At 40.0% G+C, this 17,851-nt stretch overlaps 1 protein-coding gene across 1 annotated transcript in view; it reads left to right on the plus strand.

Annotated features, from left to right (window-relative positions):
• LRBA (LPS responsive beige-like anchor protein) overlaps nt 1–17,851 on the plus strand; it is a 746,337-nt gene that overhangs the window by 691,966 nt on the left and 36,520 nt on the right. The window contains exons 48-51 of the mRNA XM_052655100.1: nt 1,853–1,942; nt 6,322–6,514; nt 11,135–11,197; nt 16,337–16,492. Coding sequence (XP_052511060.1) covers nt 1,853–1,942; nt 6,322–6,514; nt 11,135–11,197; nt 16,337–16,492 — 502 coding nt within the window. The remainder of the gene's footprint in view (nt 1–1,852; nt 1,943–6,321; nt 6,515–11,134; nt 11,198–16,336; nt 16,493–17,851) is intronic.

The raw sequence follows: 17,851 nt of genomic DNA on the forward strand, positions 1-17,851 counted from the left end.
ACTCTTGAGAGTCCCTTGGACGGCAAGAAGATCCAGCCAGTCCATCCTAAGGATGATGAGTCCTGGGTGTTCATTGGAAGGACTGATGTTGAAGCTGAAGCTCCAGTACTTTGGCCACCTGATGTGAAGAGCTGACTCATTTGAAAAGACCCTGATGCTGGTAAATATTGAGGGCAGGAGGAGAAGGGAACGACAGAGGATGAGATGGTTGGATGGCATCACTGACTAAATGGACATGGGTTTGGGTAGACTCCGGGAGGCCTGGCATGCTGTGGTTCACAGGGTCACAAAGAGTCAGACACAACTGAGCTAAACTGAACTGAACTGAATAACACTGTGAGGTTGATATTATGATTATTATCCATATCTTACAGGAAGAAAATTGAAACTGAGGTTGAATGACTTGCCCTGGGTCACATAGCTTGTAAACTGTGAGCAGTCAGTATGAGCACATGGTCTGTGTGACTTCAAAGCCCATGGTGCTTTTCCCATACCACTCAGCTTTCACAGAGGCCTTTGCAGTCCTTTCTGCCTGAGCCAGTCATAGTGCATTCCTTGAATTTATTGAGCTAACTGCATCAGACTGTTATTCAATCATCCAAGTACATGCTCTGCTTTCTATATTAGGAATACTTTCTTCAAGGGCAGAAACACTGATGCCTCATATGCTGTTTGCATCATTGATGATTACGATTGAATACGTAAATGGCTGAACTGCTATCACTGTTTCTTAAAAGATGGTGGTAAAGGACTACTAATGGCATCCTCATCAAATAGAAAAGGAAGTTAATACTGCATACTTTTATTTCCCTGTTTATGATTTATTAATCGCCTGCAGTTCTGCAGAGCATATAAAAATTGAAATACCTGTTTTCTTAGGAATTAAAAAATAGCATGACAAACATATCTTCCCTTAAAAAGAGATTTTCTTCCTCCTTTTAGCCGAGAAGTTAAAAATACTGCTGTGGGGGTGTTGAAGTCACCTTTATATGTCTCTGCTTCCTTCTCTCCCCTCACACATACTGAGGCATTTATTCATTCACCCAATTTTAAAGATCTAAGAGTGAAGAAAATAGATAAGGTCCTTGCTCTCGCGGATCTTGTTTTAGTGGGAGGAGACAGGCATAAACAAGTAAAGAAATAAAATCATTACGGACAGTGACCACGTCTGGCATTTCAGAGTTTTCTGTGATGAGGCTGGGAAGTGAGCACCTGGGCTGGGTGGACAGGAGTGAGGGGCTGGCAACAAGCAGCTTAGGCGCACGTCTTCCAAAAAGAGCGCACATGCGGTCCCTGGGCTATTGCTTGGATGCAGCATATGGCTTTTACTTCGCTGTTCATCCACCTAGGTTCAAAGAGACTGTCAACAATAATGCTCTTCCCATGGCAAAAGTAAGAGTGTCAGGCGATTTTCACAGGTGCTCTGTTTCTTTCTTCTACTTCCCAGGGTGAAATAGGGCCTAGAATCAAAGCAGCGCTTGGTTTTCTCTGTACCTGTAAAAGATTAGCCTTAAGTCAACAAGGATGATGCAAGCAGGGGGAAAAAAATGCAAGAAAATAGAGATGGAGCCAAAAAGGACACTTTCTGATTGTAAGAGCTGGTTTCTGTTTCCCATCATGACACAAGATGAGAAAGTTCTGCAGGGTTTAGGAGGCACAGCTGCCCTGGCCCTGCAGAGCGGCCTCAGCCTCATTGCCCGGCCAGGTGCTCAGCCCCACTGTGGAAGCACGGGGTTGATTTCCAGTGTGAAACAAGCCAGAAGTAAGGGCTGACATTTCCAGGGGACACTTGTGGTCCTTTTGCCTATAATTAGCACCTCTTAACCCTCAAACTTGCCCGTGCCTTTTGCAGGCTGTGGAAGCGCAAATTCGAAGTTTTGGGCAGACACCGTCTCAGCTGCTCGTAGAGCCCCACCCTCCCAGAGGTTCTGCCATGCAAGCGGTAAGTGCAGCCTGCTCTCTCCTCATTTGTTGCGTCTCTTTGAGACCCTGCTTGACGTTCTTAACAGTCTTCCATTGTACTTGAGCTTCTCCACCACACCTTGGCCTGTTCTTCTAATGTACTATTTGTGAACCTGGTAGCAGCCAGCAAGTACTCCCTGTTCTCCTGGACTCTTAAGGAGGGCAGACATTGCTCCCATGCTCCAGTATTTCATCAGCGTGTCATGTTCTGTGTTGCAGAATGAAAAGTTCCATCACTGTCTTATATCTCCATTCTGTGGTAGAGGGTGGGTACGTTTTCTGGTTTGATCCTCCGAGTGCCTAGATTAGTTTTCCTGTTGTGTTTATTCTTTACATCCCAATGTTTTCACTTTGGGAATTTTGAAAGTAATCCTAATATGTAGGCTATGTTACTGAGAGTCAGGAACCTTGGAGGAAAAAAATGATGGTGTGATATACCGAATACCCAAAGCTTAGTGCCTAGAATGGTGATTTTTCTCTCCTGTGATTCTGAGGGGTAGATAGGCATTTCTTCTTGTTCCCCTTGCCTCCCTCGTGCACTGCTGCAGCAGGCGCCAAGAGGCGAGACTCTCTTTCCGTGTGGTCTTTCATCATGGAGGTTGGCCTAGGCCACTGCCACGTGCAGTGTTCCGGGAGAACACTTTTGCATGACTCCTTGAAGCTTGCTTTTGAACTTGCACAGCATCATTTATGCTGCTTTCTGTTGGCCAGAGCAAGTCAGAGGCCCGCCTAGAATCAGAAGCAGGGAAGTAGACTAGAGCTGCAAAACCTGTGGCTATTTCTCCTTCATGTTTCCTGAAATTCCAGGGGGAAATTCTTTCATGACAAAACGAGTTCAGCATAGGAACACACACTGCATGGCATGATAAAAATATTTTAAGTGTAGGCTATAGGTGTTTTATTTTTTCTTGGATTGTCCATCAATAAAACAGGTTGCTCATTACTGTTCTAAAGTAAGAACGGGGACATAGAGTCTGTTTCCATAAATGCAATGAGTATTTAGAATAGGTTCTAATTCCATGTTGGGGCTTAGAATGTAGGATTTCACTGGATGCTGGGAAGGAGAGGGGCAGCCAGCAGGGCCCTGGATACAGATGTGGTCCTCTCTGCCTCCGACTCTCTGTCTCTTCCCATCTTTCCTCCTTCTTTGTGTCTTTTCCCCTTTTCCCATCTTTGTCATCATCTTTCTTCTTCCAAGTCTTTTTTCCCCTTCTTGCTCTAATGATACGAATTGACCATTACTATAAACTACAAACATTTAAACATTTATTTGCGTCACCTTTTCCCTTCAGTGTTTTTAAGCAGGGGAAATCATATTTAAAAGAGCATAAAGGGTAGCTTTTAGTGAAAAGACGACACAGAAAGCGGACATTTGGCAAGAACAATGGAAGATAATGCCATAAAAATAGTAAGAATGATTTATGCTCGGGGACTGGAATTAGTTTTAGTAATAGCTTGTCAATGAGACGCAGGCTGCTGCAGTGCTGGCTAATGGAAGCACCTCCGCTGCTCCACTGACTCTCTACCTGGGTCACTGCACGGCCTTGGTCACTGGGGCCAAGAGGGAGTCCCTCCTGCCAAGCCGCTCTCCGTGACCAAAGGATGCCTGGCTCTCTGAGGCAGATCAGCCTTCCTGTCCCGGGGGTGGGAAGGCCGGGCCGGCACACGCTCATTTGAGGACTGGAGGCCATCTTTCCCATTGTCTTTATCCTCTGCATCGAAAACCTGAACTCTTTTTCAGACCTGTGCAAATTGTGCTTTTCCCTCTTACACATATGTGGGTGAGAGACAAAAGTGTGTTAGAAAGAAAGCAGAGTTGTCAACAAGTGCACACGTAATCTGGGAAAACCGAACGATATCTAGCTATAGTGGTTTCCCACTTCTATGTCAGATGGGGCTGGTAGGGGCCCGCAGGGTTGATGAGGGTTTCTTTCTCTTCCCCCCGTGACTGGTTGTCCTGCTCATCAGCAGCTGTCACCATCCCTCTGGGCGAACCCAGTATGCCTGGCTGGCTTTTTCTTGCATCTAGTGCCCCTCATCCCATACTCACTGGCTACGGACGCGATGGCACTCCCCAGAGAGTTTCTTGCTCCTTGCCTCCGTTAGGCGCTCTCATCAGGCTGGAATGCACAGGAACTACCGGAGAGCCAGCATGTTCTCAGGATGCAGGAACAGCTCTGGATATGGTGTCTGCAGCTTTCTGTGGAAGAGGGCTCTTCCTTGCCCTGTGGCTAAGAGTTGGCCCACTAGAGGCACTGTGTACACAAGACATTCTTCCTATATGTTAGAGATTTTTCCGTGTTTTTTTAAGGGCATAAACATTGGAATTATTCAATTTGAGCCTGATTGTATTTACAATATGAGCTGTTAAGCTCAGAAATATGTATCAGCTTCCTTTCAGTGAGACTTCATGATGTATGTTGTCGTCTGACTTCCTCAGAGTTTATAAATTGACTTTGGTAAATTTTTTTTTTTTTTTTTAAACCCACACAATTGGAAAACACAGTTTGGTTTTCTGAAATGACATTCATTTCCTTTTCTCCAGACTTCATCAAAGCTAGCTTATAGGAAATTTTGTTTGTGGTTGGCTCATTGTTTCTCATTTTTACACAATTTCACAGAAATCCTTAAAACCATGTGAGGGGTTCTTAGCATAACAAAGATTACTTACTGATATCAGAGGTTTTGAAACTCAAAGACCCGAATGTGTATTGCTTTTACTACTATTCAGATGAGTCCCCCCATCAGTGATGACTGCAGCGCACACACACGCACACAAATGCAGCAGAAATTAAGGCCGCCTCGTGCTGTGTTGAGGGCAGGAGCCGTAATATACACCAGGTGTAGTGATTAGCAGGCCCACGAAGGCTGCCTGTCTGTCTGCTTTTGCTGCTGTTGCTGTGTCCCCCTGTGCTTTCACACCATCAGATAGTTGGATTTAATTGAGGCCACATCAGATGAGGCATTACTGACACCTTTAATTGAATGAGCATCCAGGGAGGATTAACTCATAATATTGATTGGCTTTTAGCCACTTGCTCAGAGGGATGTCTGGGTAGCTTATTAGTTGCCTTTATTTACACCTTTATGCAAAGAGTGCAAATAGGAATTCTTAGCGCAATATGTTTTTCTAAGTACTCTTAATAACTTTTTTAAAAGGACTGATAATAAAAATGCAAATGTATTTAATTTTTTATTAGCAGTTCTGAATGAATACATGTTAAATATATGTGCCTACACATTTATATATACCTGGTGTTTTGAAATATGGCAATAAGAGAGCAACCAGAAGCACTTCATCAAGGTGTTTCAATTCTGAATGATACTCATCAGCTATTAGAAGATAGACATGGCTGTGGAGAATTGCTGAAAATGCACAGTGCAATTACTGTGTGATAGCATAGTACCACAAAGTATAAATAAAGCCAGTAAATCAGTGTGGTGTTGTGTATGTCTCAGATTATGACATATGGTTTGTAGGAATGTTCTAAATCCTTAGTAGTCTTCCAGATTTATTATGTTGCTAGCTATTAGAACAGTGTTTTGTGTATCATTTCAGTTACATTTTGCTTTTCAAAGGAGAAATCGAAAGGCTTGAGCTTTCATTTCTTTACCGACCCAGAGGAGAGGCATCTAGGTATTTCTGTTCACCCTTAGCTACAGCACAAAGCAGTGGCATCCGCATTATAATAGGGCAGTGTTTATGACTTGGTACACTATATAAATATATTGTGTCTACAAGTACACTTAATTATGCATTGCTTTGAAACACCTTTATAATTAAGTTTGTGTATCACGTTCATAAATTATTTTTCTACTGTAATAATGTATGCTGTACAACTGTTGTTCATAAATAGATTTGTTAATTAATTATCTCTTTATTTAGTTGTCAAAATCCTCATACTGACTCAACACAACTTTTGATAATCTTTGGCGATTACCTTGGCTGGCTTTTGTGCCTATGGCCTGGTCTCATTCTCATATTATTATCTCATGCATAATAACTGTTGGCATGGTTTAACACAATCCTCAACACTTTGCCTATTTAGAATCTAAGTCAAGTCACTCTTTTTAATTCTTCTTGGGAATGGGGTGGGGGAGAGAGTTAATAAAAATTTATGGGTTTTTAAAGTGACCATTCCTGTATTTTGCTTCAGTCACCTAGAAATTCAACTAATGACATGTGAAAACCAGACAAATCCTAATTGCTGTCTCTCTCAGCCTTTCTGCTCACTGTGCTCTCACTTGCAACTTGGGTTAACGTGGTCTTCCTCTTCTTTTCCTACACCCTCTTTCTTTCCTGTCTTTCCTTGTCTTTCCCTTCTCGTATATTTGGATCTTGTCTTGTCCACTCAACAGTATCTCCTCCTGCAGAGTCCATTGATGTTCACAGACCAGGCTCAGCAGGATGTTATCATGGTCCTAAAGTTCCCCTCCAACTCCCCTGTCACTCACGTGGCGGCCAACACCCAGCCTGGGCTGGCAGCTCCTGCTGTGATCACAGTCACTGCTAACCGGCTGTTTGCCATGAACAAGTGGCACAACCTTCCAGGTAAGTGAAGACATACCCTTCTAAGGCATAGTAACTGCTGAACACTGTATAAAGATATTGTAAGTGTTAGTCAGTCAGTTGTGTCTGACTCTTTGTGACCCCATGGACTGTAGCTTACCAGACTCCTCTTGTCCATGAAATTCTCCACGCAAGAATACCGAAGTTGGTAGCCATTCCCTTCCCCAGGGCATCTTCCTGACCCAGGGATCAAACCCAAGTCTCCCACATTGCAGGCAGATTCTTTACCATCTGAGCCATCAGGGATCCAAAATACATTGTTATATCCACCTAAATATATTATATCTCAACATTTAAGCTTTTTAGTTTTCAAACATATTCATCTGAATCAAAATGTTGAATGCTTGGAAAGGTTTAAAGAAGTCCCTCTGAAGCATGTATTAATAATAAAACTTAAAACACAAACTGTTCTTTGGCACCTAGTGATTTGTCTTTACTCCTTGGAGATAAATATTATCATACACTAATATTCCATGTCATGTCCATAAATAGCCTGTATTGATTTATCAGATGCTCCTTTTTTCCCACGTATTCATTTGCTCCATATACACGCCTCATTGTTGGCCGTGTGCCTTTTTATGCAGGGCATGGAACTATTTGTTGTGGGTGATAGAAAAAAGGACACGTAAATTACACAGCCAAAATACTACAAACCCTTAAGTATATCCTGTTCTTTCATTAAGTGCTGAAGAATTAGGGTGACTAAGGGCAAGATACTGAAATAACCATTAGACTCATACACCATCACAACTTGAAGAGACACAAGAGTTGGTCTTGTCCAGGCCCACATGCTACCCCCGAAGATGTGGAGCCCCGGGGAGCCTGGCTTGTTCAGTATCACATATGGGGCACTCAGTGGCAGCGCCAGGTTTGAACCCGAGTTTTCTGACTCACATTTTATGATCATTCCTCCATGATTTATTGCCTCTCATTAGAACAGGAGTGTTGGGATCTGGATTTAGTACTGTTCCTTGTGGCCACTGGTTAGAAATTCTCTTTTTAAAGAAGGAAAATCTTTCACAGTCCTGAATTATAGGGTTTTTATCCCCAAGCCATTGTTTTAGGTAGGAAATTTGAAAGGATAGCCTTTAATAGTCTGTTAACTTGTTATTAAATCTGTAAAGTGTACATAAAGCACCACCCATTATAATACCTGAAATGGTTGCACAGATATGAATTCTTGAACAAGGGTCTCATGCCACATTAAATGCTAGAATGTTTAGAATGGAACAGAACTGAATTGATGTTCAAATGAAAACTAGATGTACTAACTAACTATGGTCAGTAAGGTAATTTGGTACCCTTTATGAAAAATCCATGGTTGGTGTCAGAATTTCTTAAATATAGCCATTTTCCTGGCCATTAGAAATGATCATATTTGATTAGAGAATAGATTTCATAAATGGTAGAGAAAGTTAAAATTGAGATACATATAATGTCTCTATTACTAGGTCCTTTTATTCCCTTTCTTCAAGTGAACTTATCTTGCAGTGGTAAATGTGTATGCAGATGACATATTTTGGGACTAAAGATTATAATTTGATTAATGAATTTGATTTTTTTGCTGTTGTTTCTCTAAACACCACTCATTAGAAGAAAAAGATGCTGGTAGTGTGTTCTGTCAGGCACACAGAGGATCATCTTCGTGCGCTGTGTGCAGTTACCTTAGAGCCTGGCATAAGCTCCAGTGTGTGTGGCACCAGGCCCCTCCCAACGATGCTCATCCTGGGTGGCTGCTGTGGCAGCTCTGGGAACTCGTTCAGTTTAAACAGAGCGACAGTACGTGTGAGGAGAGACAAACCTTTTCAGCTGCTAGGAAGCCCCAAGCACTCTGCATTCCTGGCTTTCATCTAGCCTAGCAGTGAGCAGGAGCTGAGCCTGCTCCACCAGAGAGCTGCTAGGCTGATCCTCAGGTGCCAGGCTCCCTCCCTCCCTGTGTGACTGAGCTCCTGACCCTCCCCTTTGAAGCAAGCCCATGGCCCTGCCTGGAAGGCTGGCTGCCCTTACTGCCTGCTGGTCAGCCCTTCTCCCTGCTCGCCACTGTCCTCTAGACCTGGAAAGTGATTCAGGGGCAGCCTCCTTCTGCTGGAGTGCCCCAAATGGGACATCCAACTTCTCTGAGCCCAGGCTCGCTTCTCTGTAAGATAAGAGAGAAGATGGAGTATGCTTTGCCAGCTCCTTGCCTTGAATCCTCCCCATTGAGCCTTCTTTGAGTCTGTGCCTTGCGTCACTGGTGGTTTTTGCCCCTGTCCTCTGGCTTTATAATATGATGCAGCCACTCCTCACCAGATAATGCAAAGAATAATAGCGTATGGAAAAACTCAGGCGATTCTCTTTCTACAACATGCTCCCCAATTCTCAGTACACCTACACCTAAAAATGTTAAGTGTCCATTTTATTAAATCTGTGCCTCATTTCAGGTATGTAATGAACATACCTGATCTTTCATCCTCCGTTTTGCTACCTTTACCTCTCAGTGTGCCTTGATTGAAACAAACGTCAAAACTTCCTAACAGTCTCTTCAGTGAATATCAAATTCATGTTACACTATTTTTTTTTTAGCTTAGATTCTGATTCTTTTCTGATAGTCTCTGATTCCCATAATTCATTCATAAGACAGCTAGTTCTTGTCAATGTAGTGTCTTGAGTCCTGATTTAGAGAAAAAATCATCTTTATCCTTCCATCTCATTCAAGGGGCCTTGAGGAACATCCAGAAAAAATAAAATAATGGCACCTAACCTTCATAGAGCATTTTCTAGCTTCTGAATACTGTTTTAATCGCTTCACATCTATTAACTCACTGAATCCCCTCGACAACCTTAAGATGTAGGTTCTATACTTAGGTTGAACCGTACAAAATTGCCATTTTAATAGGTCAAGCCATCAGGTGTTGGTGATTCCATGAGGATCAGCCTAACCCATTTAACAGAGCAGGAGCCTGAAACAGTGAGCAGACATGACTGGCCAAAGGCCACACAGGCAGTCAGCGGCAGAAGTGGAACTTGAGGCGTCACCAAAAATAGCTTACCCGCTAAATCTCTTTCACTGACAGCTTGGTTTTAATGTTTCTGTGATCCCAGATTCCTAAAGACATAGAAACAGCTTCTCAGGGTATTAGTGTTGATGGGCACTGGAGTTGCTGGAGTAAATGCTGTGTTGGTAAATCAGAGGCTGAGCTTTTCCCTGATGAGTCCGTGTGTGCTGTGATTTCCTTACTGGCAGAGCTGTAATCAGCAAAAACAATACTTTAGCGAAAGAGGGAGTCCTGAGGCTTTCATTTTTCATCTACTTTAATATCGTATGTATACTCAACTATAATTTTTAGTGCTAATATTATACTCAGGTATTTTATCATATTAGTGATCTTCCAAAAGATCATTGAAAAGGCCTTGAAAAGTTGGTATTTACTAACAGCGGAAATGCTGACATAATGATTTTTAAATTAATCTAATGAACACATTGGAATGTATGCCATTTTTATTTTCAGCCCCTCAAGGACAGTCAGATGTCTTAAAATCTGATGATATTAATATCATCTTAATCTTAGAATCTGATGATATTAAGCAGAGCTCTAATATCAACCAAGCAGTAGTTAAAATGCTTATGAGTCTATAAAAGGCAGATATTGACCAAAGTGAATGGCTGAGTCATTGGAAAAGGACCAAGAATTTAACTCTCAGAATTACTAAGCTGAAAAGATTATCTGTTCTAAACCCTTCATTCTGGAGCTTATGATTTGCCCAAGGTTGCACAAGTGGCCAGTGGTCAGTCCTGCTTCTTACAATACCTCTTATCCACCAAAAACCCTTCTACCTTTCACGGGGCTGCAGCCTATAAAATCTCTTTTCCATCACAAAATAGGTACCTCTGAATCCTTAAAACCATTTTGAAAATTAAACAAACTGTCCTTAGTATGGATTGATTTTTGTTACTCATTTGCTTCTCATTATTTTTAAATGGAAACCATGGAAATATTAAATATTAATAAAAGTTTTTTTTCAACCGCAATCAAATCTTCAGGAAAACATTTCAGCCAAATGCATTTAACTAAAACATTTATCTGCAGATAGCTTTCTTTATTTTTATTCCAGCTTTCAATTGATTGATTTAAGTGATGGATGAAGCATTGAATGTTCTTTGACTTGGAGCTTTCCCTTTCTCCATCATAAATTGGCGTTTTTGTGGATCCTTTGTGCTGCAGCATTCAAAACTGCCTTTTTAAGAAGTAACAAAAAAACTAGTATTTGCTACAGTCAGCAGATGGTTGTCACATTTTGTTTTCAGCGCTCTTTACCACTTAATTTTGTTTTGTTGCGGCATCAGAGGTTGCCAGTCAAGCATCTGCTATAGCTTATGGCCTAGGACTGGAGCCACTGCTGATGGCACATGTTCAGAACGGCGCTAATCTAAAATAAATGTTTAATAAGCTAGCCGTAGAAGCACCTGGATTTTTTGTTTGTTTAAATTTCACAAAACTGTCTTGAGAGATTTGGAGGTTGGAAACAATTCTACGTGGGATTTGACTTAAGCATTTTTATGTAGCTCAGTATATGAAAAATAATGCTCGCTCTCTCTCTCTCTCTATCTTTTGTGAATTCCAGCTCATCAAGGTGCTGTACAAGACCAGCCATGCCAGCTGCCAGTGGAAGTCGACCCTCTCATAGGTCTGTCACTTCCTTCTCTCTCTGCGGTTCATTAAGCTCTGTGTGGTGGCCCTGAAGTGTAGATTACAGTTGTTTTTCACTTGCTGGTTGCTGGGAATGGAATTTTCCTGATAAACCATTTGCATGCAAATTGGAATGCAATGAGCTGTGGCTATGCTGGTATTTCATCAACTCCCCCTCGTTGGTTTGCCTAATTTGAACAGGCCTAGGACGCGTGTCACCGAAAATTAATATGGATGCTGTAATAATGTGTGATTGAGAATGCGCATGAAGTACTGTCAGGATAATATTGGATCTTTTCATCACTCAGACTTGTTGATGAGCAGGAGCGAGGCACGTTATGATGAATTGGTGCACCAGTAATGTGATGGAGCTCCTTTGCTAGGGAAATTTTCATAATAACAGTGGGTTCTTAGCAGCTCTGTGTTGAGAAAAATAAAACTGTAGTGCCAGGGTTTCATCATTAAAGGAGATCAGTCTTTTCTTCCTGGACCCTCCTTCCAGTCTGAGGGGATTAATGTGCAATTGCAGAGCAGTTTCAAAGTTGAAATATATTGCCCAGCCAATGGCAGTGTTAAGATATTTGTATTCATTTTCCTAGGGTCCTGCAGCCCAATAAATTGCCATTGGAGGTTAAATTTGTTCAGGGAGAAAAAAAAAAAAGTAGAAGGAGACCAGAAAGAGCCATTGGGATGAAATGAGCATCTGCGGCAGACGACTTAGAATATTTAATTGCTGCTGTGCTTTTTGAGTAGGTTAGTTGAAATCTCTAGTTTCGCATTTTCCAGCCTATCGTGGGGATTTCAACTGTGACTTCACTAAGAATGGTACACCTTGGTATTGAAGATAACTGTTCAATAGCTTTTAGAATAAAAAACCTAATTGCCCAGCTGTAGGGATATGTTGCTAGCATGGATGTTTGTGTTTGGCTTGTAATTTTGTCATCTTTCCCCAGCACAAATGAATTTGTTAGGATTTTTAAGTTTTTAGATAAACCGTAAGAATAAGCGGGTTTATTATTTTAAAATTCAAGGTGCTCCTTGTGCGCATGTCACTTTTTTTTTTTTTTTTTTTGTCCCTAACACCATTGTTTCAGTGGGGAGTTAAATGGCCAGCATTTGCAGATGAATTATCAAGATGAGCTAAAATAACCTTAAGCTCTAAACTGTCTGTTTATCATTTTCCCAAATATAAGCAGAAATCTAAGAATTAAGTGTCTATATGAAAGACAACCAATACCCTGGTTCCTGAATCTTGTTTTGCTTTGAGTAGATATGATTTGCCATATGTATATTTTTTTAAATTAAATGCCCACTTGGGTAAAGTTCTAAGAGTCAGGAAAATAATAAAACCCATTTGTTGTGCCACTTAGAGCCTGGTTTCTGAAGTACAGAATCATTGTTTGTCTTAAAACTTGATAATGAATATCGTATAGTATAAAGTCTAAATGAATTCAGAAATGGTAACCCTGTAGAGAAGGCATGGGGGAAGGGGTGAGATAGTCAATAGTTTAGGTTTTGTGGGCCATAAGGTCTCAGACCCAACTATTTAACTCTGCTGTTATAGCACAAAAGCAGCCATAGATAATATATAAACAAGCGAGCATTGCTGTGCTCCAGTAAAACTTCATATGCAAACCCAGGCACAAGCCAGATTCAGCCTTCAGGCCATAGTCTTCCCTGCTGACCATTGGTCATCAGACTGTTCCGTGTCTCCTGAAGTAGTTGTTTAAAACCATGTGTCTTCTCACACATTTTTAAGTTGATGTCTAAAATATTTTAATGTGATATCATCACACGTTTAAATAGTTGCAAAGATTATGATTTTTGGCACAGTGTGTAAAATTTTGAATACATCCAGCAGACACTAAACATCAAAGTCACTTGATAGTCAACCTTTTCTGTTTTTAAAACATTCATTGGAAGAAATTTTTACCATTTGAACATTTTTCTTATCTTGAATTTGTACTTTCATTCTGCTTTCCCTTCACAATTTTAAACTGTAGAAAATTGATTACCCCATTAAACAGTTTTCAGCAATAAAAATATATATGTAAATATAAATGTTGAGATTTCCTGTGACCTTAAGGCCCAGCTTTAAAAAATTAACCCTCATTGAGTTATTAAAAATACTAATACATATTTGTTAAAATTACAAATAATAAATTTTAGTACTATTAAACATACACAACACATATTTATTGAAAATAGGAAATACAGCTTTAATGAATGGGAGTGTCTCCCTAAATAGTTCATGTATTCATGGATAAACATTATTTGTTGCTGAAAGAGACAGAATTTGTCAACAGTTCTATCCTAATTTTTCGTTTTTTATAGATGGATGCTCTCAGGAGTGTTACTCACATGAGAAGATAGATGGGAAAGGAGAGAGTTTTGTTTTAGCAATGTCATTCAAATCTTCAAACTCTTCCCGAGTTACATGACAAAATTCATAGAGTGACATATTGTTAAGGATTACTTTTATGTTTTATCATTAAATAATCATTTTAACAATCTATCACTGAAACTTATTTTTAATGATCTATCAATTGATAGCGTGATTAGATCCTCCTTCCATTTATTGAAAGCAGTGAATTGGAAACCACCTGCCCTGCAGAATGATGTGATACCTAGGCATTCACTTTCTAGCATCACATCAATAGTTTGAATTGTCTCTTTATTTGGCTCTCAAGAGATTTTTGTACCCTGGAGTAAAGCACCATAGTAAGATTCTGTCAGGTGGAAGAAGAGCGAGCAAAAAGGGAGGTAGGAAAGGAAAACTCACAGGAGAGTTCTCAGGCAAATCTGTTTCAAGCTAGAGAACTCATGAAAGTTGCGGAACCAGAAATTGATTCCCTGAAAACCATCTGTGCCTGTGTATCCCTTGGGAAATCTTATACCACCCCGCCGCCGCCCCCCAACAAGGGTATACATGCTCCAGTTTGTAGACTGCTTATCTAGACAAATATACCTAATTTTCATCAAATAAAAATACTTTCAGTACTGAATCTTGTGAGGTTTACTAGAGAAAACAGTAAGATAAAGAAAAGGCAGTTGTAGGATAGGTTATATAGACTAAATGGATGGATGGACGGACAGATAGATTAGGGGTTGCAGTGTTAAATTATCAGTGACCACTTATTTGGAAAATAGTTCACCTGAATGCTGAAGGGGCATCAGCCTTTACCCATGACAAGTTTGTGGTCATTCAATTCAAAATTCTATACATGTCCAGGTCTGTCAAATTAGGTCCTCCCAGTCGGGAAGATCTCCTGGAGAAGGAAATGGCAACGCACTCCAGTATTCTTGCCTGGAAAATCCCGTGGATGGAGGAGCCTGGTAGGCTACAGTCCATGGGGTTGCAAAGAGTCGGACATGACTACACGACTTCACTCACTCACTCAGGAAATAATGCCAAAAAGACCAGTGAAAGTTTATATATCATATAAGCGAAAGTCATATAAACACTAACAAAAATATGATATTTTTATAATTTTCATGTGGAATGAAGAACTGTAGTAACCAGTATAGAAAATACCATATATCTTGTTTTAAATTGCTAGGTTTTTGGAAATTAAAAGATTTAATTGTATCACACAGGTTCACTGCAGTGAGAGGCTAACGTCTTTCCATGATATACTATGATACACAAAAGCTTTTTCACCTGCCAGGAACTTCCCTTTGTGTGGAAGGAGGGGGCACGTGATTCTTGACTAGAGGCCTACCCTTTTTACAACTGCTATCACTTTCTAGGCCATTAATCTCCCCAAAGTATATGAAGCCCATTATCAAACAGTTATCTAATAATCTTACGTGGTTAGGTTGTACAGTCAGACACCAGCAGAACTTTGGTGTATTTCACGTGAATACGTTTGCTATGTTCTGTATGCCATGATGGCAAGGGGTATTTTATCTCTCTGTATCCCAGCGGAGGACTGGAAAGTATTTTGAACACTTTTTTCCTTCCGTATTACTTTCTGAGCCTTCTATTGAATTGGCCATCTTAACTTATTACCTATAATGAATATAACATAAATATATTTCTATTTTTAATTTTTATCAATAATGCATCTACAGTATTTTTTTCCAATAAAAACTGAAAGCTGTGATGCAAAGAACATAATAATTAGATGTAGACATTTATTTTGTTCTGATTTCTGGTATGATCAAGTTTTTTATTTTTTAGCAGTATAAAAACTATGATTTGTGTTGGAAAGTTGATAATGAAATAACTCCTAGATCATGAACAGCAGAGCTTTCTATTTGGTTGGCTTCATAATGCCAAAGAAGGCACCTCCGTGAAAATTCCTTTGCTGATAATGACATGGCTGATAGTGTGTTTCTAGAGGATTATTACTCTTCACATGCATGTGATGCCGTGCTGTGTCTGACCTTATGCCTTGTGACAGACTCCGTCTCAGGTGCTCTGCAGCACTCTGAAAACATACTGCCAGACTGTCTTGTTTTATTGTTTACAGAAGTAGCAAGAAAGTTGCTGTGTGCTGTGCTTTGACTTTTTTGATTACAAGTATCCTTAATAAATAGTCATTGTGCCCTTTCCTTGCATGAAAGTGCGTCTGTGAATGGGGGGAAATGGGAGTTCACATCTGGTCAAATTAAAGACCTGTTAAAGTCAGACTAGTACAAGATGCTCCAATGTTTCACATATATGACATTTAAATTCGAATATCTCTTCCTTGTGACAAAAAGTTAGAGGTAATAGATTGTCACAACATGAATCCATTCTCATGACAATAGATGTAATGAGATTGTCAGAAACACAAACCTAACTGGGATGCAGTCTGGAGATTCTAATCTAGTTTGGTCCTGCCCAAGAGCTAGATAGCATGTTCTGAGAATTGTATGCTCCGTATTTTAAATTTGTAGTGTATTATTGTTTCTTTCCTCTAGGCAGAATTTCTTACCGAGCTGTTGAAGTTGCCTACCCTCATTCTTCCAACAACCGGATTGTGTTTTCCTGTGGTTTTTCAAATATTATTGTATTTAAAATTAAAGATCAAATGTTTTTATCCTGGAATGTGTTGTCTCTCCTCCCTTGGCCCCAGCCCCCAGCATGACAGCTTACGGGATTTCTTTGCCATGTGGGTTTATAGGCTTTTTTCCCCCTGTGTTCTTACAGCCAGCAATACAGGAATGCACAGAAGGCAGATCACTGACCTCTTAGACCAAAGCATTCAGGTCCATTCCCAGTGCTTCGTCATCACGTCGGACAACCGCTACATCCTGCTCTGCGGCTTCTGGGATAAGAGTTTCCGCGTCTATTCTACGGACACAGGTAACCGCATCGTTTCTTTATCAGTGAACCCAAGGTTACAAGTGGCAGTAAGAGGCTTAAAAGGCTTTCTCATCTCCCCTGTAAAAGTTACAGAATTCTAAAATGTGTAGAATATAGTTTTCCCCTTCAAGTAATAATCTACTCTATAATCCATTAATAAGTTAACTTCAGAATGTCTGTAAAGGGGCAGGTTTTGGTAGGTCTGTCTCCCAAGTGAGTGATTTATTGTGAAGGCATATCCTGGTGTGTAAATACCGTGTGCCCATGCATATTCATATGGCTAGCGCGCATACTTACAGGTGTGCTTCCCCACTTTAATATTATCTAAAGGCTATTTTTTCCCCTGGAAATTCTAAGTGTGTTTCCTGTGAGTGGGTATCTTGCCTCCACCCAGTTCCATTGAATCTTGCTGAAAACCACACCATCGTGAAGAAAGGTAGCTGACTCCTTATTAATTTGCATGCAACTCCCTAAGGGACTAACCAAACTCAAATCAGTATTATTATAGGATATCCAGTCCAATGAATGGTTGTATATTTTTGCATATAGGCAATTAAGAATATTGAAAAATTTAATGGAGTCTCTTTAAAGTATTTTGGAAACTGGTAGAGGATGACATAAACTTATACTGAATGTGTAGCTGTATATTTAAAATAATTAAAATTAGATAGTAATGCATGAGAACTTAAATACCATGGAAGTAGATAGTTCAACGAAAACAAGGGTCTACAAATGATTATATTGATTAACTGTTCTGGGGATAGGAAATGTTTTAAATGGAAATTTCTAAGTAACTGTTTTACAGCAAATCCTCTTTCAGTCATGTTAGTAAATCTGTATACAATGTATGAGTCCATACTCCTACTTTAGTAAGTATAGTCTATTAAAAAATTAATTCTTGGGTGTTCAGGGAGTTTGTCCTAGCTACATTTTGATGATTGTATTTTAACCTAACAATGAGAGAGTAGGGAAAATAGTTGAATATGTACTGGGTATAGAATAATCCCCAAAAGTTAGACATGATCTCGTTTAATTTTTATTTCAGGGAATCAATGACCTAATATTTTTATAATTCTTTATTCTGGAGGTAGGTTCAGAAAGAGAACATCATTCAGGTCTTCCTGATTACTTGGGCTTTGACTAGATGTTTAGGTCTATGATATTAATTACTGTTGAACCTAAAACTCCCCTGGAATTCTTTAAAAATGCATTGGAGATTGACAAGTTTTCCTAAAATTATTTATTATTATAATAAATTTTCTCTGGCTTAATATTCAAGTTTAAATTTTAACCTTTTCTTTCACTATTAAGGTAATGACAACCTTAGTGTTATTTGACCTCAAACTATGCCCCCTTCTT

The sequence above is a fragment of the Budorcas taxicolor genome, chromosome 17 (genome assembly GCF_023091745.1).
Source record: "Budorcas taxicolor isolate Tak-1 chromosome 17, Takin1.1, whole genome shotgun sequence".
Lineage (NCBI taxonomy): Eukaryota > Metazoa > Chordata > Mammalia > Artiodactyla > Bovidae > Budorcas > Budorcas taxicolor.